The sequence below is a fragment of the Rhinopithecus roxellana genome, chromosome 14 (assembly GCF_007565055.1).
Source record: "Rhinopithecus roxellana isolate Shanxi Qingling chromosome 14, ASM756505v1, whole genome shotgun sequence".
Lineage (NCBI taxonomy): Eukaryota > Metazoa > Chordata > Mammalia > Primates > Cercopithecidae > Rhinopithecus > Rhinopithecus roxellana.
The window spans coordinates 71,899,663-71,922,767 of record NC_044562.1 but is presented as its reverse complement, the minus strand read 5'-3'; the positions used below and the strand labels follow the sequence as shown (position 1 = coordinate 71,922,767).

Here is a 23,105-nt window from a genome sequence, read left to right as displayed (position 1 = left end):
TTCTTTCTTTCTTTTTTTCTTTCTTAAGAAGAATATTCTGGTTGATCCCGTTCTTGGTAACCCTGACCCTGGCCGAAGAATGAGGAAACTCATTGCTTCAAATTGTCGCCAAGCCCATCAGGCTACCTGAACTGTTTCAGAAAGTGCGGGTGGCTGCGTCCAACGGTGGTGGCTCAGAGGCAGAGGCTGGGGCCGGCAGCGGCCTAGGTACCTCACTCTGGGTGGGACCAGAGGTTGTAACGTTGTCTATATATACCCTGTAGAACCGAATTTGTGTGGTATCCATATAGTCACAGATTCGATTCTAGGGGAATATATGGTCGATGCAAAAACTTCACGTTTCTTCAGAATAGCCAGAGACCGAAGTGCGAATTGGAGACTAGAAGCAGCCGGCGCTGGTCAGCCTCCTCTGTTTTATTACCTTGGACTCCAGGAGGATCAGCTGCACCTAGTGACATAGAGCAGCCTTTTCCTCTCCGGAAGCTCCTCACCTTTAAACAGAGGATCCTCTGGGTGCTGAAAAGACTGAAAGAGAAAGAAAAGAAAAGAAAAGAAAAGAAAAGAAAAGAAAAGAAAAGAAAAGAAAAGAGAAAAGCAAGCCTAATTGGTTGCATGGATGCAGGGCCAAAGGGCTAGATTTTGGGGTACTAGGGAGTGAGGTGCAAGGCCAGCTTGCCCAGTCCCAGCTCTGCCCTCCAGCAACATGAGGTGCAAAGGTACCCAAATGGGGGCTTGCTTGTATTTGGGGCCCTCCTGTGGGAAGAAAGCAAGCTTCGAAGAAGCCCAGTGGGGAGCTCTAGGGTGCAATTCAGCAAGGTGGGGGTGCCCTTGCCACCATCCCAGCCCACCCCCAGCTACATGGGCAAGGGCAGCAAGGGCCCCCTGCTATTTTGGCAGGGCCCAGCTTTGGCTGGGAACCCCTGGGCCTGGGCACTGGTAGAAAGGATGGCGGTTACTCATTGCCTAATTTGATTCAAGCTGGCCAGATTCTGGTAACTTTTGGGTGACCCTGATGAAAACAAAGCCAGGACGGCGGCCTTTGTATGGCAGAGTCCCCGCTCCCGCCGGCTGCAGGCAGGGCAAGCAGGCAGGAACCCTCCCTGCCTGGGGCACTCTGCCCAACTCAAAGGCGACTTCGCCCACCCAACTTTTATTGCTCTGTACCCCAATAGGAGGATTCATTTTTCCTTGAGCTGTGCCTACTTGGGGTGGGTGGTGGGGGGGTTGCATTCAGCTGGGGGTGAGTGGAAGGGGTACGGAAGGTCGGCAAAATCAGTGGCAGACAAAAGCTGGGATTACCTGACGGGAATGGGGTGCTGGGGACTGGAACTACATTAATATCTGGCAGGGCTCTCAAATGTGCTACAGCTAGCTACTTGATTATACGTATGTTATTTAGTTAAATTTGTGAAAATTATGAGATGCTCACCAACCCGGTGATAAACTTGCTCCCTCACCATTGGCTGGCCTGGTCACATGGCTGCCCAACTTTATTCAGTTGACAGCAAGTAGGAGGGCCCTATGGAAAGAGAAAAAAAGACAACACGAGAAAAATTAGTATTTTCTACCTTCTGAAATTAATGGTCATGAGTTCGTATATGGTGAACTCCAAGTATGTGGACCCCAAGTTCCCTCCGTGCGAGGAGTATTTGCAGGGCGGCTACCTAGGCGACCAGGGCGCCGACTACTACGGCGGCGGCGCGCAGGGCGCAGACTTCCAGCCCCCGGGGCTCTACCCACGGCCCGACTTCAGTGAGCAGCCTTTCGGAGGCGGCGGCCCCGGGCCTGGCTCGGCGCTGCCTGCGCGGAGTCACGGACAGGAGCCAAACGGTCCCGGCGGTCACTACGCCGCCCCGGGAGAGCCTTGCCCAGCGCCCCCGGCGCCTCCGCCGGCGCCCCTGCCTGGCGCCCGGGCCTGCAGTCAGTCCGACCCCAAGCAGCCGCCCCCCGGGACGGCACTCAAGCAGCCGGCTGTGGTCTACCCCTGGATGAAGAAGGTGCACGTGAATTCGGGTAAGGCTAGGATCCAGGAACCTCTCTGTCTACATCCCAGCCCGTTGGCCTGGGTTCCCTGGAAGGGATTGCGAGTAGGTGGGGGCGTGTGTAGCTTCCGTGGGCGCCACAATTACTCTCCCCATAAATTTTTATAGCTGAGGGAGCAGGTCAGGACCATGTGGCTGGCTGCTCGGCTGTGGGAGCAAAAGGGGGGGATGGGGGTGGGGTGGGGGAGGACTCCATTTTCAGAGCAGGGGGAAGGCTGTGGAGGAGCAGGGGATTTCCAAAATGCTTGAGGGTTCTGGACCTGGTGGTGGGCCCGGAAGAAGGAGAACATCTGGGGATCCCGCCAGCCTGGGGTATGAGCCTGTGTTTGAGGAGGTGGGTGGGAGTGAGCGTGTGCGCTGGGGAGAGGGCGGGAGGGAGGAAGCAAGCGAGCTTGGGAGCGCGGGGAGGGCCGCGGGCCTCGGGGCGCGCCAGGAAGTGAGCGGCGGAGGCGAGGGGCCTAACTAGTGGCCAGGCGCTGACCTGCCTGTCCTGTCTGTTTTGTCTCGCAGTGAACCCCAACTACACCGGTGGGGAACCCAAGCGGTCCCGGACGGCCTACACCCGACAGCAAGTCCTAGAACTGGAAAAAGAATTTCATTTTAACAGGTATCTGACAAGGCGCCGTCGGATTGAAATTGCTCATACCCTGTGTCTGTCGGAGCGCCAGATCAAGATCTGGTTCCAGAACCGGAGGATGAAGTGGAAAAAAGATCATAAGCTGCCCAACACCAAAGGCAGGTCATCGTCCTCGTCTTCCTCCTCATCTTGCTCCTCATCAGTCGCCCCCGGCCAGCATTTACAGCCGATGGCTAAAGACCACCACACGGACCTGACGACCTTATAGAAGTGGGGACCCTGGGCCCATCTCTCCCTGCGCACCAGGCTGAGCCGAAGCTACGGGGGCAGGCCGGGCCTGCTGTCACCTCGCTGGGCTCTAAGGTACTGTGGGGTGGACCTAGGACAAGCAGGCCGCCCTCGGACTAGGTTAGCATCCTTCCCGAGGGCAGCCCCCTCCCTAGAGCGGGATGGGAGGGGGGGCGGGATTCTCTCTCTAAGTATATTATATGGCAGGAGCTACTGAGAACATAAAATATTGGCGAGTCATTAAACTCATGAAAATCACCGCTCTTGGATTTTGAATTTGCAAATGAAGGATGGATGCTGTATCCCAGTGTGAATTTGGACATTCTCCCCCACTCCACCCCTCCAGGGAGCTTTGTGGCCTAATAATATGGGGGAGTTGAGGGAGAAGGTTGGCCACCCCTGTGCTAGGTGCTTTCAGTGTAAGCCAGAGAGCTGGGTCAGGATTTCTGAACTTTCTGGGTTGTCTATGGAATTTCGTGTGATTAAAAATATATATATTTTGCTCCCAGTGGCCCCATGTCCAAAGAAAAGGGTCTAAGAAGGAAGTAAAAATGGATTATTTTATGTTTAGATATTTGCTTAAATATTTATTTGTTGGGAAATGTGGTACAGAAATAACTGACACCTTCATGCCAAAAATCTTAAAAAGGTGAAAGGGGCTGAACTTCAGGGAGCAGAATCAGAGATATGTGCACTTACTTCTGAACTCCACCCCTCCCCACTCTCTGGAAATGCGTGGGGTGGGGGGGGCCTTAACCCTTCCAGAAGGAAGCAAAGGATTCACTCAAAGTTGTGTTCTTGAAAATATATTTCCACATGTTTTTTTCAGCACTGTGCTTACAACCAGTTCTGGGTGATTAAAGGAAAGGGAAAAAAAGTAACAAATGGTCCAACATTTTCCTTCTGGGGAAAGAAAACAAAACCTCTATGCACTGGGTGGTTAGATAATGACTGAATTTTCTGTTCCAACTGGATTCCAAATGCCCTAAATACCCCCACATAGCAGTGTTTTACAGGAATTAGTGTATGGCCTGTGTAGGGGAGGGGCTGTGCAGTGGGGAGAAAGTGGGAAGGTGAGGAACTCTTGCTTTAAGAAGGAAAAACAAAAACAAAACCCAAATTGAATCTAGAAGTCCACAAAAGTTAGCCTTAAAGGTTTTTTCCCCCTGAAATTTTAATTTTTTAAAAACCAAAATCTAAGGAAGTTTTCCTCAGCTCATTAATTAGAAGCAGAATTTGTAAAAGTATAAACGTCTTCAAGCACTCATCTTTACCTTGAGAATAGTGGTTTTTTAAGGAATCACTCTCAACAGGGGAGATGTCCTTTAGTTCATTTTTCTAAAATGCTGACCCTCAAGTATAAGGAGGAAAAAGTCAAAATTAATGACCAGAATTCATATACTGAGATGAAACCAGTCTTCCCAAGGCCTCAGGCTCCAAAAACATGTTGTTTTGTTTTTGTGACCAAAGTGGGAAAGGGAGCCAAAGTGACCAAAGTGGGAAAGAGAGAAAGGATAAGCTTAAAACTTGATTTTAAGATCCAGAAGGGGGTGTTTTTTTCAGTACTTCAAAAACACTTTAGAGGGTTTCTGTGGTAATTTTAAAAATATATGTAAGTTGGAGGGAAAAAAGAGTTTCTCTGTAGGCGTGTTCTTTGGCTGTGTCTCCTGAGAGCTGAGGGCAGGTATTCACTGCAGTCTCTAGGCTGAAATTCTGCTTCTCTAAAGTGTCTTCCAAGCCTTGGTCTTTTGTATTAGACCCTGGGGACTGCTCTTTGTTCCTCCTAGGGGTGAGCCTGGCTCTCAGACTTGCACATGGCAATACTTGAATATCACCACGTCGGGATATTAAAGATGGATATTCCTGCATTATTCACATCATTGTTTCTATGACAAAAAGCACAGAGTTCATACATAGTCAAGACATCTTTTTTTCTGACGCCCTCACGTTGAGAAGCTGAAAAGGTATTTTACTGAAGTTTGGGTGAATTACAGAATCAGGTTCATCCAGAGGACAAATTTTCTATTCGATTAGCTGTATTTCAGCCGGGGAGGACTGACCTCTAAACCCTTAACCTTTTGGACTCTAACTACCCTTCTCTTCTTTTTTCCTCTCTAACATGGAGAGCAGTCTTTGGATGTACCATTTGAAAGGAGCCGCTATCCTTAGGCAAATTGGAAAGTTGCTAAACTGCTTTCCTAAAACTCAAATCTGTGTATACATTGAACCTTCTCCTTGGGAAGTGGAAAAAGGTATATATTTTCACAACATCCAACTACATATATATAATAGAGATTTGTTATATAGATTTTCCCCCACCTCAGAAGTTCAGGTTGCTCACCCCCAGCTTCATACCAAATGCCACAACGGTTTAACTGACTTCATCCCTGCCCCAGAGGAAAGCCAAGAAACATGTTTTCATAAGGAAAACCCAAGCTCCTTCTCAAACATAGCCCCACTATTTTGGAAGGTAACTTAATCAGAGAAACAACTTCTTTGTTTATAAGTCTCAGCTCTCCTTCTCAGCTTCAAGGGATTCTTTTGAAATGTTAATGGAGCCTGGATGGCCCAGAGTACAGCCCCCAACCCTGAGGTCCCAGCCAGACCCCAGCATCCATTTGGGCCCACAGGAGTGGGCCGGGGAAGCAGTAGGACCCGGCAACCACTTAGGGCAGGGAAGGAAATGGGTTTCCATCTGAGAACGTGCTTTGGAGAAAATTAGGTGTGGAAAGCTTCCAGTGCCCATTTGCCATTATTTGTTTCCAGTTTGTTCCTTTAAATATGAGCCAGAAGTGTTTGTGTTGGTGTTTTAAAAACAAAAACAAAAACCGTGTTGGGGTCCTCACTGGGGGAGGGGGAGAGTGAAGTGTTTGCTGAGGAGGTTGCTCCTCTGACTCCCATCTCACTTTGTCCATCGCAGCCTTTTGTTGGGAGATGACATTGTCAGTCAGCCTATGATGTCTGTTCACACAAGATGCTTTTTTAATAGAATTGACCAATGTTTTGCTGCCACTGATTAAAGTATTATTTATACTAATTGTTGCTTGTAGTTTTGATGTAATTCATTGATCTATATTTAAAATAATAAAAGGTGTAGCAAAATCTCCCTCCTGTTTGGTGCCTTAACAGAAGCATTCACTCTTTGTTAAGTCTTCTAAAAGGTAACACTTAACATAAACAATTTATTATTTTCTGCAATAAATTAGGCACCATTTTTTGGGGGGTGCCTAAAGTGTGAAGGTTAAACCATGTAAGGCTTAGCAATTCTATTATTACCCCCTCCCTCATATCCACATACTCCCAATTGGCCCCCATATTTTGTGACCATTGGGAAGGCTGGGGTTGAATTCAGGGTGCAGAGTGTTGGGTGTTAATTTTTTGAAGAAAAAGAAGTAATTGCCCAGGTTAATAAGGGGATCCAGATTGGCATTCTGCTGGGCCTGGGCCAGCCCCCAGCTCCTTTTAGTCTGGAAGTCCTTAGAGGAAGTCTTTGTGAAGTGGTGGATGAGACACCTTACTGGTCCTCCATCCCCAATGCAGGGAGAGTGCGCTGGGTTCTGGGCCGACCTGAGGCTCCTGGGTGGCTGCTCTGACCTGACCCCCGGCCTCCACTCTTGGGCTTCTACTTTTCTGGTGCCGCTCAGCTCCTGCACCTGCCCCTCCTCCCGCGCCCCCTCCATCCCTCAGGCAACAATAAACACTCCCCACTATAAAAACTGCCCTGCACCACATTTATCGCAAGGGCTTCTTCACATCTTGGCCTCGCCTTGAAGAAGGGACCAAGACAGGAGTCCCAAAATAGATGGGGTGCTTGTTCCAGACAGGAAATGAGCCGAATGCATAAAATCAGACATGTGTCCTTAATACATGGAAGGGCTTGCCCCAGACGCGTGGACATGTGTATTTATAAGTGCACAGGCAGAAGTTTTAAATATTCAGACACATTTTATGATTGTCCTCTGCCCGTCTTCTGGTTAATGGCTCCTCCCGTGCCCACCAATACATCAATACTGCTGTGTGTATTGAATCGCAGGCAGGCATGAGGAGGAAGCGCGTCCATAGCAGAGCCCGCTGAGTATACAGTACAGTAAATCGGGACCCTCGGCAGACGGCGCTTCCCGCCCGCCTGCCCGCCATGTTGGGGAGCCCTCCCTGCCCCCCGCGCCGGGTTGGGCGGCCGGGGCTCGCTGGCAGCCGGGGGAGGGTCTTTCATAACCCGGAGAATTTTCTAAGTGCGAGGAAGATGATAAGAATAGATTTCTACAAGTCCCGACCACGTGATTGGCGAAATAATTAATTCAGCACGTCTCTTAAGAAACAAGGAGTCGTCATTAATCTGCCACGCAAAGGGCTCTCTCCGACTTGGAAAGTGCAGGGATCCCAAGAATATCACCCGCCCAGGGGGGCCGCGCGGTGCCCCCGGCCCTCCACCCCCGGCCCCCGGCGGGCGCAGGAGCGCGGCCGCAGGTAAATATTTTGGCAACTTTTATTTCATCAGATTTAAATCCTTAATGAACTTAGCTGTCACGGCCGCTGACAAATAGTTCCCTTTGCTTCCTGATTTGGAACTGCGCGCCGGCGAGAAGTTGTTAGTGGCTTGGATGGTGACCTTTGGTTCAGCAAAGCTTTGCACTTATGAAAAATTACTGAGAGCGGCCGAGTGTGTGTGTGAGTGTGTGTGCGTCCGCGCGCGCGCTTGTGTGTGTGAGAGAGGGAGAGACAGAGACAGAAACAGGGAGAGGGTGTGTGTGCGAGGTGCCAGGGTGCCAGGGGGCGAGGAGTGAGGCGCGAGGTGCAAGCGGGCTGCTCCAAGACAACAGGAGTTGTAAAAAACCGGCCCGGCTGGGGGACGCGCCTGGCGCACGCGGGCTGAGGTTGCCCGGTCGCCTGTGTCTACCGGGAACAATGGTCGCTGTCACGGCATCTGCCGCCTATTCTTAAACCGGTGAGAAAAGGCCCTGGCCCTCTTTTCAAGCGAGGGTCGTAAATTTTTCTTTGCGTCATAATAGAAGGCTATAAAATCGAGTTGAAATTTTACCCCAGGCAGATTTTAACCAACAGATAATGACTTCCGAGTTGCTTCTCCCCCACTCCTCTCTCCCCACCCAAGCTCTGCTGCCTCTGTAATCCCAGCGACTTTCCTCTTCTTTCCCCTTTATTTTTGTGTTTGTATTTTTTATTTCTATTTTGGAAGAGCTAAAATAAACGCAAGGAGAAGTCCCTGCAGCCCGATTGGGAGACCCCGGGGCGACGGGAAGCCTGGGGAAAGGATGATGGGGGAGAGGCCAGGGCGGGCTACAGAAGGCTGTTTCTCTGTTCGCTCCCTTTTCTGCCTTTTTTCACCGGCACTGCAAGAAAATTGGGTGTCCTAAGAGCCACGCCGCTCCGTCCCACCCCACCCCCAGCTTGCCAGGGACCTGGGCTGGAGCAGCAGCGGGCATTCTTTTCTTTCAGCTTGCACCTCCGACCCGAGCGCCTCTTCATTTGCCTCCTTCCCTCTTGTTGCTGTGAGATGCCTCCATTGGCTTTCAGAATCATTTCAGCAAGCAGGGGCTGGGTGCGCGTGGTGGTTGTTTTGGGATTGTGTGTGTGTGTGTGTTTTCATTTCTTTTTTGGTGTGTGTATATCTCCCCGTCAGGACAGAAACAAAGTTTCCCCCGTTATGAATTATACATTCAAACAATAACACATTAATTCAATTATTCAAAGATGACAAATGTTTATGTGCTTTGCGAGTGACTCGGGCGCAGATTCCGGGTGCTTTCTCTGAGATGCTTGCATTTTTCTCAATGAGAATTGTCTCCTCTCCCACCCTCATTCACTCCAACCCACTCCAACCCACCTAGATATCCCCTTGTAGGCCCAGGGAGGAACCCACAAAAAGCTTCCCCAGCCCTGCTGGCAGCCCGGCAGCCAACAGGCTCCCAAGGCCCCGGCTTGGCGGGCACCGGCCCGAGCTATTTTATCAGTGTGACAATTGCCCGGGTTGGTGTGATAAATCATCGTAAGTAATTCCTGAAAGGGTGCGAGACTGTTGGGGGCCGGGCGAGGACTGTAAATCTTTCCGGTTTATTGCTCTATGAACATATGCTCCGATTGAAGAAGGCTTAGATCCTTTCCTGGAGACAAATTCCCGCAAAGTAGCCCCCCTCTTTGACTGGGTATTAACACTTGCTGCTGACCGTCGGCTTGGCCTCTGGCAAGAGACTAGGGGGCGGGGTCCTTTAGGTGGGGGTGGGCTGGGGTCACCCACGATCCGGCTTCGAGAGACGCCCCGAGTGGGCCTCTGGCCAGGCCCGGCCAGGTGAACAAAAGGATGGGCTCGTGGAAGGTTCTGGGGGCTCGGACTTCCGGGACATTCCTGCGCCTCTGGAGTGGGGATGCGGTGGACCTTACCCACTCCTCCCGGGCTCGTCTATGGCTGCGCTTTCACCAGTCTCAGACCCTGCAATCAGCAACAGAGCATTTCATTGTGCCTGATGCCGCTGAGCAGAGCTGGCAACGAAACCAAGACTTCAGGGATAGGGTGGAGAGTTCCCCGTGGTGCCAGATTCCCGAGTGCGGGTCCGGCTGGGGGAGGGTCTTGGGCGCTCATTACAGGCCAGGAGGTCCGCTGCTGGCTCTGGCACGCTTAATTCTTTTTCCCACATTCACAACTGTTCCCATCAGCCACTCGGAGAGTGGTGGGAATCTGTCTTGATTTAATATTTCTAAAATATAAGTTTCATTGTCCCCCAGGTTAGCCCAGCCAGGACTCACTCCGCTGTCCTCCTCGCCTTCCTGGAGGCGCCGCAGGAAGCGCGAAGTCGCGGCTTGGCGATCGCTGGGCCTATGGGATCTGCGGGTCCTGCCCAGATCTGGAGTCGCACAGATCACGGCGGGCAGTGGCTCAGCGCCTAGGCGGCTCCAGGCCTCGAAGGACCAGGTTGGGGTGCTGAGGGGTCAGAGAGGGGAGGTCGCTTTGGGTCTGGGCCGCCTGCTACGCGCCTTTTCTGTCTCAGAAGTGCCGGTGCCTCGGCTGCTGAGTCCGCGGAACGAGCCACGGAGTGGTGGTGGTGGCAGGGTTTTCTGAGGTGACTGGCCAGTGCTGAGAGCCGCGGTTTCCACCTTAGGGCCGGAGCGGGTCCTCACCCTGGGAGGAGGAGAGCAGGGCTTCGGCGTCGACCTTGGCTGCAGGGAGGCCGCCTTGCCAGGCTGCATGCGGCTGCAGAGTACTCCGCGGGCCCGGGAAGCTAGGGGTACCCTCAGCCTCTGCTGCTCCACGGCCGTCTGTAGAGACGCTTCTAAGAGAGGCAGCTTCTAAAATTTCCAACTCCCGGGCCAGTCTGGCGGAAGGCCCAGCCAGGGTCAGAGGTCGTTGTGGGGAGAGGCTCTTAACGCCCCCAACCCACTGAGGGCGGCCAGGCCCTGACTGAGTCACCCGGAGCTGCGAGAATGAGTTCTTTCCTTCCGCCCCACACCCATCTGCATCTGCCCTAGGAATGGGGCCCAGGTCCCAAGCGTCCTGCGCCCTTCCTTCCAGCCCCCAGGCCTGGCTGCGCTCCGGGGCTGGGTGGCGTGAAAGTTTCAGCCTCAATCAGTACAATCTTCCCTCGGGGTCACGTGAACAAATATGCTTGCATTTGAAGGCAGCGTCTGTATTTCCCGACTCCGAAAGGGTTTCCGGGGCTCTCTCCAAATCCAGAAACGACCACGTTCCGCAAGCAAAACAAATCCCAAGCTCTGGGGGGCCTGGGAGGGCTGGGCAGAAACCCAGGAGTGGGTGGGGGCGCGGGTGGCTGCCGCTCTGGGCCCGGGAGCGGACCGGCGGGCGGGCGGACCGATGGGCGCGCAGCGCAGGCGAAACCAGCTCGGGGACTACGAACTCGTTCCTCCTGCGTTTATTGGTAGTTGAACCTCAGCCTGGTTCCGTTCTACCGGGAATTCCGTGTGCTCGCGTATATGGCCGTGTCTGCGAGCGCGCAAGACCAGGGTTGGGACAGTGCTGTCTGCAGACAAAGGGGGAAGGCTAGCTCTGCCCCCCACTGGCGCCCACTCTGAGGCCGAGAACACCAGGTTTATGATAAATTGGGATCCAGGTAAGCAATTGCATGACAAAATGGAAATCTTTGGGCACGGGGCTGCTTGCTGCCCTGAGCGGGATACTAAATATGATTTATTTTGTGTAATCTGTGATCTTGATTATTGCCAATTGGTGAGGCAGCCCGCGTAGACCTAGATACACTGCTACATATACATCGAGGACGGTGATTAATCGTAACAAGGCGCGCTTTGTGGGGACGTTCCCCGCCTACCAAAGGGTTAGGAGGACGCTACCTTGCCAGGCTTGGAGGGTGGCCGGCAGTATTGGGGGTGGTAGTAGCAGTTTAAGAAGTGGATCTGGTGAGGGGATTGGGGGCTGGAGGAAATATTTGGGGGCTAAATGTGCAGTTAGGAGAATGGGCTGAAAAATAAATTAAAACTTTTTTACACTGTCACTGCCAAAGTAAGATGGAGCGTCATATTAATTCTGTGTCTTGAGCTGCCGGGCTGGGTGCAGGCGGGTTGATTTATATGTATTTAAAATAAACTCGGTAGGCAGTCAGCTCCCTGCATTGTTCGGGTAGCGAGCTCCACACACAGTCTTTACTCTTGCTGTTGGCTTAATTTTTTCTTGGGAGATTAAAATGCTACTAAGCTTTTCCCCCAAAATTTGAGAGAACCCCCAAACTACCCAGAAGAGTTTGGGAGGTTCCTTCACACTTCCCTTTATCAATCTAGGCTTTTAATTACCATAGTGGCAGAGAAAAGCTTTAGTGTTTCTGGGTTCTCCTCCCCAAAGAGCCCTGAATGAAAGCTAAATCATATATTGGTTCCTGAATCCCATCTCTCCTTTTGTTTACTTGCTCCCTGTGGCTGCTGGCTGGGAGAGGAGAAGACAACCCATCCCGGGTCTTTTCGGGCCAGTGATGAAGTGAGCAGCTCCATGAGCTCCAGCGAGTGGTTCTATGCTCATGGTAATGCCACTGGGCTAGACCCAACCAGACCTCTATGGGGAAGGAACCTCAAAAGCAAGGAGCATTCCCTTAGCTTAGGTTGGGACAGGCCCCAGCAGCAGAGGAACCGACTTCCAGGGCCTTCACCATCATAGGAGAACAGTAAAGTTGTTTTGTCAATCGCCTGCGCTTGGCTTCATCAGAACTTAAAAGTCGCTGGACATTTTTCTTTGCTAGCTGCCTTGAAGCTGTGCGCCTGCCAGCTTAGTCAGCTGAATCCAATTACCGCGAGTAGCATTTCATTTGGCCCCATGGAGCACTCACTTATAACTTCCCCCGAAAATTTCAATAATCCCTACCAAGGCTTCATGCTGGCCCTATCCTAAAGAGTTTTCCTAGGGTGCTGCTGAGGAATGAGGTGTAGGGTTGGGGCTGCCTGGACTCAGCTCTTCCTTGACAGCTCGCGGAAACAGCTCCCTCCTGCTCTCCCCGTTTTTGGCTCCAGAAAGGGCACGAGTGCTGGTGGCCCAAACCCAGCCCGGTTAAGGCTGAGAATCTGGGCAAACAAGGAGCCAAAGTTGGACTCGCGTGGGATGGTGGGTGGGCAGGGTAGGGAGCGTGGGAGAAGATGCTAAAGGCTTTTCTAGTGGTCCAACTTTGGTCAATTTGGGGTCTTCTTTCCTTTCTTCTTCCCAAGCTTCTTACGCCAAGAGCTCAAAGCGCACCGCGCACCCAGGAATCCCCAGGCACAAACTTACCCTGTTCCTCCGCGGCTGGAAAAAGAAAATCTAGCTAGAGGCATAAGGGGATGGCGGCCCCAGGTGACCTCCCAACTTAGCTCTTCTTTTGAGGGGATGCTCCTACTTCTAAAGAACTCTTTTTAAAAAATAAATAAATAAAAAATAATCAAGCGGCGAAAGTTGACGTCCGCCCACGTGAATGTATTACATAAAGCAGCTTCAGGACCAGCTGGCTTGAGAGCCCTGGTACCTCGCGCCACCCTCAGGGCCTGGCCCAGCCAAGAGTGCTTGGGGGAGGGGGGCAGGCAAGTGGCGTTTCTCCCTGGGTCTGGGCCGGCTGGGAAGCTGAAGCTGCGGCGCGAAGTTAGGAGCCCTACCGGGCTGGGATCTCTTCGAGGCGCTTCTGTTGGGTGTTCATTACGGGGTGAGTTATTGCAGTGCAAGCCAAAGGTCACTTCAAAGGCTTATGGCTGCGCGCTCTAGTCTTTAGAAGCGCCGGGAACGCTTTGTGTGAGGCTTTCCCGGGTGTAGTTTAGTGTTCGCAAACTACTGAGTCGACAAATTGCACAGGGCAGATGCAAGAGGGGGACTCTGTCTCTCTCCTTTCACCTGACGGGGGTGGGCACCCGCTGAGCGGTGACAGTGGTGGGGGAGCTTGGTCTGTGGCTTTGGGTGGGGGTGGAAAGGATATTTGTTTCTTAGGCGATTTGCAGTCTGATCCTGACCCAGAAGTGGGCAGCCCAGGGCCAAAAGTGTGGTGGATACTTACCGGAATGAATAAACTCAGGGAAAGCATATGAGATATTTAATGTATAAACAAAGAACTAGCGCCCAGGTCTTCTTCACTGAGGCTCTGTAGAGCAGCCCCTGACCAAGATCCACCCAGGCCTATTTACCTTCATTTCCTGGTACCCTAGTCTGCAGCCTCCCCTGCCAAACCCCCGCCTTAATTCTGCACCGTCTCTCTGTTCTGCCCCTAGGAGGGTGTTTGGCTTCCAGGATTGGGACCTGGAGGAGCATTTAGAATTTGGTGGGGGCAGAAGGAGAGCAGACTGGCTTCCCCGCACCTCTGACCCACCTGGCTAGAGGGTCTGGCGCTTCCCTCAGGTCCGGGCCTTCCCCTCCCCCATCCAGCCATGGATTTTGGCGTTAAAGGGGCCCTCGCTCCCCAGGAGCCAACTGAGTCTGCTTTCTGCTGGGGAGAAGGCGTCTGGATGGTCACGGGTACCATATACAATAATCACATTGACTATGACATCCTTCAAGTGGGAAAAGCCCTTCAACATGTAAGTGTTTGTAAGCAAGAACCGGCTGCTACTGAGAGTTTTCCATTTTGTTCCAGATTCACCTCCACAGATATCAAAAGAAACCTGAAGAGCCTACAAAAAAAGAGATAAAGACAAAATTCAAGAAAACACACACATACATAATTGTGGTGAGTGGGCATCATTTAAAAAATAATTTCCACTACATTTCCATCTGTCCTGCAACTCAAGGTGGCCATCCCAAAATTCATACATCAAGACATAGAACAAAGGGCAGCTTTGAAGTGGGTCATTTCAGTATGAACTGCCACCCGTTACATGAAAACCGATCATTGGTCTTCAAATTTATGGCGCTTTAATGGGGCAAGCCTAGTGCCTTAAATACAGGGTGCATTACAGTATTGAGTTATCTGGGCTAAATAAGAGTGATTTAGAAGGCGCGTCCAGGGCTTCTTATAGAGCAAAAGAGACTCAAGCTTAGAGATGGGAGAACTTGGGCAGAAAGTAAAGAAGTCCCCTTTCGAGCAAACCCGAAAACCAGTGGTTTCGAATCCCGAAGTAGCAAAGCCAACAGGAAAGGAAGAATCCTTGCTCGGTTCCAGTGAATTCGTGGGGATGCTCAGCAAAAGTGTTGGCCGCCAGAAAGAGATCCGTGGGCTTCTGACCCTGGTTTAGGCAAAACGGGGAGAGAGGCCAGGACCAGCTCGAGCACTAGCGGATTTTGAGAGAAACTGACCACAACCTCCATCTCCTTCCCCCTCTCTTTCAACTTGGATGGGCTGACTCTACCCATCGGTGATTTACGACGATTGCAGCGCTAGTCACAGCCTGGCGCCTGGCGCCCCCTCCCTTCCCAAGCCCCCTCAGCTTTTCCACTGCCACGGGCGGGCGTGCTAGCGAGCCCCAAGCCGGCCTCGCGAGTCAGACTAGCCTCCCGGCGTCCGAGGTCACGACCGGCAGCCGATTTTTGGTCCCAGGCAAGGGTGCGCATGTTCCTCCCGCCTCCGGCCGCCGAGCAGAGCTGCTAGCAGAGGCAGGCTGCAGGTCACTTTATATAATCCTGCTGCTCGCAGGGTGCAAGAGCGGGAAAAGTGCGGAGTAGGGAATTCTTTTGCTGCGCTGCCTCCTACGCGGAGCCTGCTTTCCACTTCTGAAAAGTGCCGGGCCTTGGGAAGTGTTTTTCTTTTCATTCCTTACTGAAGCGTTTACTGCCGCCGTGGTCGCAGTCATAAATTTTGCTACAAACCACAATGACAGGTGCATTGATATGCACCGTGAGAGCTCCAGCTGCTTAATAACCCCGTCCCCTGGTCGCTGTGAGCGCCTTTTATTTATTTGGTATCATATTAGGTATTGATCTCTGGTAGAATTAAGTGCAGTGAGCAAGTATCAGGGCTCGGCTGGTTCGGAGACGCAGTGGTTGCGGCGGACCGGCGGGGCCCGAGAAGCAGGAGGTGGCCGCTCAGAGTATACCTTCCTTCCGGCAGGAGACCGTTTTGCCCTGTATTCCCGGCCTGCGGTTGGGCCTCCAAGCTGAGTTGGGCAACTTCCCAGCCCCGCAAGAAAGGGCGAGCCAGACCTATTTGGCACCCCTTTCCCAGGAGGAGCAGGGGATGGCGCCGGCGGATTTTGGGGAGGCTGCCCTGGCGAGTTCCCTGGGTTAGAGGGTGGAGGTGAGGAGGAGGGAGAGGAAAGGGCAGCTGAGGACTTGGAAGAAATGAGAAGCCCTGCTCGACCACCCCTCCCCCAATACTGGCTCATCTTCACCCCAAGGCATTTGGGTCTTGGAGCCCAAACGAGCAAAGGTACCAAAGGGCGAGAAAAGAAAGGCTTTAAAAAAAGGGTGAGGGGGTGATCGAAAAGATGAGCCACTGAACAGTTGACCATTGTCCAAGTGATTTATGACCCGTTCCTGCTTTTTAGGTTCAAGCAGAGTTCACAAGGAGTAGGGATTTCTGAAAAGAAATAAGCCTTTTTACCAGTTTTGTAACTATATTCTCAGGTTTTAAGAGGGATCACTTTTGGGAAGCTGCATTTTTGGGGGGCTGCAAAGCCATTTCCAGTAAGGAGAGCACCACCACTGACTCTTGCTTTTGGGGAAATGGACATTAAGGTAGTGGATTGTCATTGAGTGGGAAATTTCTTAAGACAATGTAAACAGGAAAACAGACTGGTTTTTCAGGAAGCTGCCCAATATTTGTACTTTTGAGGTCTGTACACAGAACTTTTTCTAGGAATATGCCATAGGAGCAAATATATATATAAAGCTATCTGTCCCAGAAGAACTGGTCAGTTCCTAAATAAGCTATTTTAACGTGACTGGTTCACCTATCTATATCAACTTTGTCAACTTGGGAGGCAGGAGGGGGGATGTTTTGCTTCCACAGTTGTAAATGGAATGACAGAGCAGCAGCAAGTTCTGGTAGTCTGAGTGTCTCACCATTAGGCCTCCAGAGGGTTAAGACTGAAAGCAGGATACCAGAAAAGCCTGAAACACAACCAAATCCAGAGTGCCTCTTTCTTTAGCAGGGGGCAAACATATGTAATTATTAGTCACAGAATGAAGACTTAGCTGTCCATTTGACACCCAGTAACTGTTAACAGAGTATGATATACAAAATTAATCAAAAGAAAGATTAAGTCCTGCTTTGTTAAGTAGATATCCTACCTACATACATTTAAGAACAATAATGGAAACAATTTCTACAACATAATATCTTGGTATTAAGAGCCTGTTCCTCATCAAGACAAATGGCATACTCACTTATATTCTAAAACCAAAATTAAAAAAGGGCAACAACACTACCTACCAAAGACTATTTAGAATAATTTTTAAAATTGGGTTAGGCTCTTTGGTGAAGGTGGAGGGAAAACTAGTGAAACATTTTGGCACCTGTGGTCAAATCCATTAGGCCACATAAGCTGTCTAGATGATGTGGTCCATCACAATGACCAGGATGGAAACCAGGAAGAGTTTCTAGGAAGGAAAGTTGCCTGAAAGACAGATAAAGAATTGAGACCAGGGAGCTGACCTATGAGTTTTCTTTATCAAACAGACAAAGTGGTTGAATGGTATTAGTTATACTTTAACTCTTTAGGAGCCTTTCAGAAGAAGTAGGGAGGGAGGGTGAGAAGGGAAACCCCCATCAAGAAGGGAATACAAAAGGGGTAGAATTTTTCTTAGCTTTTTTTTCTTCTTCTAATTCTGGGTCCATTCATCATGTCATGAAAGGTTCTCTCATTGGTTGTGGTTTGGGTGGGAGGTGGGGTAGAATAGATTATCCAGAGCAGATGTCAATAATAATATCTATTTATACAATAGATCCAAGGCAAAAATAATAAAGTTATAAAGCATTCTCCATTCACCCATGTTCCATGCATTTCAAATTCTACATCTCTTTGCCCATTTTCAGCGGTATCCATTTAAAAGTAGTGGGAGGTCAAAAGTAAAAGGTCTAGAAAAATGTAGATGAAAGAGAAGAAATATTTTCTAGCCTCAAAATGAGTCTGGAAGTCTGCAAGTCCTCCTGTTGGTTTTTGTCCCCTAGTTTCTACATTATAGATTTTACACTGCTGATTCATAGAGCTAACTCAGCTGATTTTCACCCTGTCATTGCTAAGTGGACTATCTGGATGATTTCATGAAAGATGCTGTGATTTTGAAACAAGGCGGGGGAGAGACTTTTTTTTTTTTTTTTTTTTTTTTTAAGTTCTGGCTGTTCTGAGCGTGTTATAGGACTTTCATTTCCCATCAAAACCTTGTGCTGACCCAATGATTGACTGATTGATCCACTTATTAATTCACCTATTCAATAAGCATTTATTGCACTAACTACATGCAGGGCACCGTGCTGGATGTCAGAAATATACAGACAAACGACACAGCCCCTCCCTGCAAGGAGCTTACAGTTTAGTGGGAGAGTCAGCCAACAAAATGTCTGAGGCTGTAAGTGCTTTTCCTCACAGAATAAAGACTAAATGGACAATCTTGAAGAAAGTAAATTGTACCTGGAGGTAGAGGGAAGCCTTTTCCCTCAGCTAGAGTTGAGCTAAAAAGGAAACTCTTCTTACATTTAGGAAAAATCCCTTCTGATTTTTCCAGAGGTTCAAATAAGTTAAACTTCATAAAATCTGCCAGACGCAGTGGATCATGCCTGTAATTCCAGCACTTTGGGAGGCCAAGACGGGTGGATCACAAGGTCAGGAGATTGAGACCATCCTGGCTAACTACAGTGAAACCCTGTCTCTACTAAAAATACAAAAAATTAGCCGGGCGTGCTGGCAGGTGCCTGTAGTCCCAGCTACCCGGGAGGCTGAGGCAGGAGAATGGCGTGAACCCGGGAGGCGGAGCTTGCAGTGAGCTGAGATCACGCCACTGCACTCCAGCCTGGGCAACAGAGTGAGACTCAGTCTCAAAAAAAAAAAAAAAAAAAAAAAAAAAAAAAAAAAAAACAAAACTAAGAGCCAGGTGCGGTGGCTCACACCTGTAATCCCAGCACTTAGGGAGGTGGAGGCGGGTGGATCACCTTAGGTCAGGAGTTCAAGAACAACCTGACCAACATGGCGAAACCCTGTCTCTACTAAAAATACAAGAAATTAGCTAGGTGTGGTGGCAGGTGCCTGTAATCCCAGCTACTCAGGAGGCTGAGGCAGGAGAATCCCTTGAACCCAGGAGGCGTAGGTTGTAGTAAGATGAGATCATGACACTGCACTCCAGCCTGGACAACAAGAGCGAAATTCCATCTAAAACAAAACAAAACAAAAAACTAAGGCATGTAGCCAGACATGGTGTGCTCCTGCAGCTACTGCAGAGTAGCTGGGACTCTGAAATACTCTGAAATAGCTATTAATACTGCAGAATAGCTGAAACTTTGAAATACTCTGAAATAGCTATTAACACCAGGCTAAAGTGGGAGGATCGCTTAAGCCCAGTAAATTGAGGCTGCAGTGAGCCATGTTCAAGCCACTGCACTCCAGCCTGGGCAACAAGCAAGACACTGTGCTAATAACATATAAATAATAAACTCAGATCCAGCACCTTGCCTGTCTCCCCACCATGAAGTGGGTGGGAAGCAGAGAGCATGGGCTAGTCCTTTTATATTGACTGGTCTTGCCAATGACACTCCCTCTGGGGCCTCTTGCTTTTCTTCTGACAGGTCACCTGGAGCCTGGGGGCTGGCCCAGCTCTCTCAGGATTTAGCAGACATTGGAGGTGGCAGTGAAGAATACAGTGGTAGTCAATGTTATTTGAGCAGGATCAACAGGCCCTGGAGCTTCCTGAGTGCACAATGCAGAAGGCTGCTTACTATGAAAACCCAGGACTGTTTGGAGGCTATGGCTACAGCAAAACCACTGACACTTATGGCTACAGCAACCCCCACCAGCCCTACCCACCCCCGGCTGCTGCCAACTCCCTGGACACTGACTATCCAGGTTCTGCCTGCTCCATCCAGAGCTCTGCCCCTCTGAGAGCCCCAGCCCACAAAGGAGCTGAACTCAATGGCAGCTGCATGCGGCCTGGCACTGGGAACGGCCAGGGTGGAGGTGGTGGCAGCCAGCCTCCTGGTCTGAACTCAGAGCAGCAGCCACCACAACCCCCTCCTCCACCACCGACCCTGCCCCCATCTTCACCCACCAATCCTGGAGGTGGAGTGCCTGCCAAGAAGCCCAAAGGTGGGCCCAATTCTTCCTCAGCCACCATCAGCAAGCAGATCTTCCCCTGGATGAAAGAGTCTCGACAGAACTCCAAGCAGAAGAACAGCTGTGCCACTGCAGGTAGCTCCCTGAGGTGGCTCACCCCCAGACCAAGCCCCCTCCAGATTGACCCAAGGAAGCCTAGTCAGGGCTGGAAATGCAACCTTGGAGGTTATATGTCTAAATTCCTACTTATGTCCAAATGTTCTTTTTTTTAGTGTTCCTGATTGGGGTCATGACCTTGCAGTGACAGAGTGCTCCCTTCCATTCCAGACTGCTGGTGCTATTGGTGGACAGGTCTTATAGCTATTAATAGAGAGTGCTTCCTTATATGGGCATGTCTGTTTTCCTGGGCTGCTAATTATAACTTCATTCCCTCTTCCACCCAATAGCTCTTCAAGATTTGAAGACAGGTGTTACAATCCCCAAGACTAGGTGGTTATATAGCCCATATCACATGAATCTCATTCTCTTAAACTCATAAAAACTAAAGTCTTAGAAAGTACCATACTAAGTACTTTCTAAGCATCATCTAATTTAATTTTTCAAAGAAGTTTTTGAGGTAGGTATATGATAACATCCCCATTTTACAGATAAGAAAACTGTTAGAGAGGATAGGCAACTTGCCCAAGATCATGAAACTGCAAAGTTTGAATCCAACCAGTCTGGCTTTAGGGGCTGCTAAGCATAACCATGAGTCTCTATTTGGCCCACCTTGGCCCAATTCTCCCACTCCAGCAAATCCATAATGGGGAGGTGCCTGTCCTAATAGGAGAGGATATTCTGGAAGACAATAACAGCCTTGGATTTCTCTAACTGGAAGGGGAGACCCTCCAGTTGGAGCCTTCTCTAGGTCCACCCAGGGCTTGTAGAAGATAGGCATGGCCAGGAGCTCTGAGGGCCATTCCTTCTCTCTGCTTAGACTGCTTGGTTCCTGAAATTTTCTGACCTTGTGGTATCTGATGTGGTTTATCTTCAGGTAGATGAACTTGCTTCCAGTTCCAAGGCAAGTTTGGGGCCTGGGGTGTGGCTTGTTATCAGGGATCTGGTTTGCCTGATGCTTTCTGGGGCTGCTGCTCCTAGAGGGAAGGTATTCTCCTGCCTGCAACCTCCTTTTCCTGCCCCTCCTTCCTCAGCTGCAGGCTCAGGCCCTCCCTCCCAGGAGAAATCCATTTGTCTTCCCTGGGAGGGAGTGGACAAGCAGCTGAGAGGTGGCAGGGTAGTAAAAGCCAGTGTTGAGGCTGCTGCTTCTAGCACTGTGAATACTCAAAATGCTTCCAGCCTGGCCTTGGACTCTCTAAAACACCCAGGCAGTGTTTTTGCTTGTCTGTTTGGTTGGTTTTTATTTTTTTATTTTTTATTTTTTGGTTTGTCACCTCCCTGGCTTTGGGAGCAGTTGGGCTGCAGTGGGGTGCCAAGATCTCCATCCCCATACTTTGCTGGGGGTTGGTGGGGCGCTTTGCCCAGGAGCCAGCTCCTAAGCAAGGCAGGCTGGAACTATTTCCTCCTCCCTTCCTTCTCCATACCCCACCCCTGGCAGCAGAGGCTGGGAGGAGTGTTCAAAGGAGTCTGGCCCTTCTTTGACGGGGGAGGCCTTACCAGCTGTTCCTGGTCTCTCATTAAACTCTTTCATGGCCTTTGGGTGGGTATGGGATGACGGACTAGGCTGCAGGGGAGAGGGTGGGCAGAGTGAACTGGATCTCAGAAGGCTGATGGGGGTTTCAGGTGCGACTGATAGGTAGGCCTAGTAGGGGGTTGGTAGGTAGGTGAATTCCCCTTTGGAATCATACCTCTCAAATAATACCTCCCCACCCCAGCCAGGATTGGAGGTGGGGGGAGGGAGGAGGAAAAGAGAACCAGGGAAGCACCCCTCTCCAGTCCTGAGGGTCCCCACCCACTCGCTCAGCGCCCTCCCTCTCTCCCTCCCTGCCCAGGAGAGAGCTGCGAGGACAAGAGCCCGCCAGGCCCAGCATCCAAGCGGGTACGCACGGCATACACGAGCGCGCAGCTGGTGGAATTGGAAAAGGAATTTCACTTCAACCGCTACTTGTGCCGGCCGCGCCGCGTGGAGATGGCCAACCTACTGAATCTTACAGAACGCCAGATCAAGATCTGGTTCCAGAACCGGCGCATGAAGTACAAGAAGGACCAGAAGGCCAAGGGCATCCTGCACTCGCCGGCTGGCCAGTCACCTGAGCGCAGTCCACCGCTCGGCGGCGCCGCTGGCCACGTGGCCTACTCCGGCCAGCTGCCGTCAGTGCCCGGCCTGGCCTACGACGCGCCCTCGCCGCCTGCTTTTGCCAAATCACAGCCCAATATGTACGGCCTGGCCGCCTACACGGCGCCGCTCAGCAGCTGCCTGCCACAACAGAAGCGCTACGCGGCGCCGGAGTTCGAGCCTCATCCCATGGCGAGCAACGGTGGCGGCTTTGCCAGCGCCAACCTGCAGGGCAGCCCGGTGTACGTGGGCGGCAACTTCGTCGAGTCCATGGCGCCCGCCTCTGGGCCTGTCTTCAACCTGGGCCACCTCTCGCACCCGTCGTCGGCCAGCGTGGACTACAGTTGCGCCGCGCAGATTCCAGGCAACCATCACCATGGACCGTGCGACCCTCATCCCACCTACACAGATCTATCGGCCCACCACTCGTCTCAGGGACGACTGCCAGAGGCTCCCAAACTGACGCATCTGTAGCGGCCGCCGCCGGTCTGAACTCGCGGCGCAATTACCTCTCTTGCTGTAGTGGTGGGGTGGCAGGCGGGGCCCGCAGGGCAGTTCGGGAATCCCCTTCCCGCTCTTGCCCTGCCTCCGCCTCCCGGGTCTCAGGCCTCCAGCAGTGGAGGCGCAGGCAACCGAGCCTCCCCTGCATGGACGTCTTCCTTTGGGTGACTCGCCATAAATCAGCCGCAAGGATCCTTCCCTGTAAACCTGACAGTGCCACATACTGCGGACCGAGGGACTCTAATCTGGTAATGGTGTCCCAAAGGTAAGTCTGAGACCCACCGGCGGCGCGCCCTGCAGAGGGACCAGAGCTTGGAGAGTCTCCGGCCTGGCCCACGTCTAGCTTAGTTTCGGAGATCTTAATTTATATTCTCCTTCCTGTCCTGTAAGGATTGCATCGGACTAAACTATCTGTATTTATTATTTGAAGCGAGTCATTTCGTTTCCCTGATTATTTATCCTTGTCTGAATGTATTTATGTGTATATTTGTAGATTTCTCCAGCCGAGCTTAGAAATTCGCTTCCAGGCTGTGGGGGCCACATTTTACCTCCTTAGTCCCCTTTGGTCTGAATTAGTTGAGAGAGTAGTTTTGAACAGTCGTAACCGTGGCTGGTGTTTGTAGTTGATGTAAAGGATTAAGACCGCAAACTGTCCTTCATGGGTAGAGTCAGGAAGCCCGGTGGCGTGGCACAACACACATTGGTCATTTCTCAAAAAACACACCCCTCACCACAGTTTATTGATTTCAAATTGTCTGGTACTATTGGAACAAATATTTAGAATAAAAAAATTTCTCAGTCGGAA

At 51.0% G+C, this 23,105-nt stretch overlaps 2 protein-coding genes across 2 annotated transcripts; both read left to right on the top strand.

The window, feature by feature from the left end:
* Positions 1-324: 324 nt before the first annotated feature.
* Positions 325-6,012, top strand: HOXD4 (homeobox D4). Its single transcript, XM_010382315.2, has 2 exons — positions 325-2,013; positions 2,553-6,012. Exons 1-2 carry the CDS (start codon positions 1,581-1,583, stop codon positions 2,885-2,887), a joined length of 768 nt encoding a protein of 255 aa, XP_010380617.1. The 5' UTR covers positions 325-1,580; the 3' UTR covers positions 2,888-6,012.
* HOXD3 (homeobox D3) lies at positions 2,907-23,105 on the top strand. Its single transcript, XM_030916679.1, has 3 exons — positions 2,907-2,982; positions 19,044-19,662; positions 21,516-23,105. The coding sequence occupies exons 2-3, from the start codon at positions 19,128-19,130 to the stop codon at positions 22,271-22,273; spliced, it is 1,293 nt and encodes a 430-aa protein (XP_030772539.1). The 5' UTR covers positions 2,907-2,982; positions 19,044-19,127; the 3' UTR covers positions 22,274-23,105.

What these genes read in the sequence shown, in the direction of transcription:
- HOXD4 (XM_010382315.2), top strand. Translation starts at nt 1,581, where the DNA reads ATGGTCATGAGTTCGTATATGGTGAACTCCAAGTATGTGGACCCCAAG. An exon ending in GAAGGTGCACGTGAATTCGG is followed by an intron (nt 2,014 to 2,552) that starts GTAAGGCTAGGA and finishes TTTGTCTCGCAG; the next exon opens with TGAACCCCAACTACACCGGT.
- HOXD3 (XM_030916679.1), top strand. Translation starts at nt 19,128, where the DNA reads ATGTTATTTGAGCAGGATCAACAGGCCCTGGAGCTTCCTGAGTGCACA. An exon ending in GAACAGCTGTGCCACTGCAG is followed by an intron (nt 19,663 to 21,515) that starts GTAGCTCCCTGA and finishes CTCCCTGCCCAG; the next exon opens with GAGAGAGCTGCGAGGACAAG.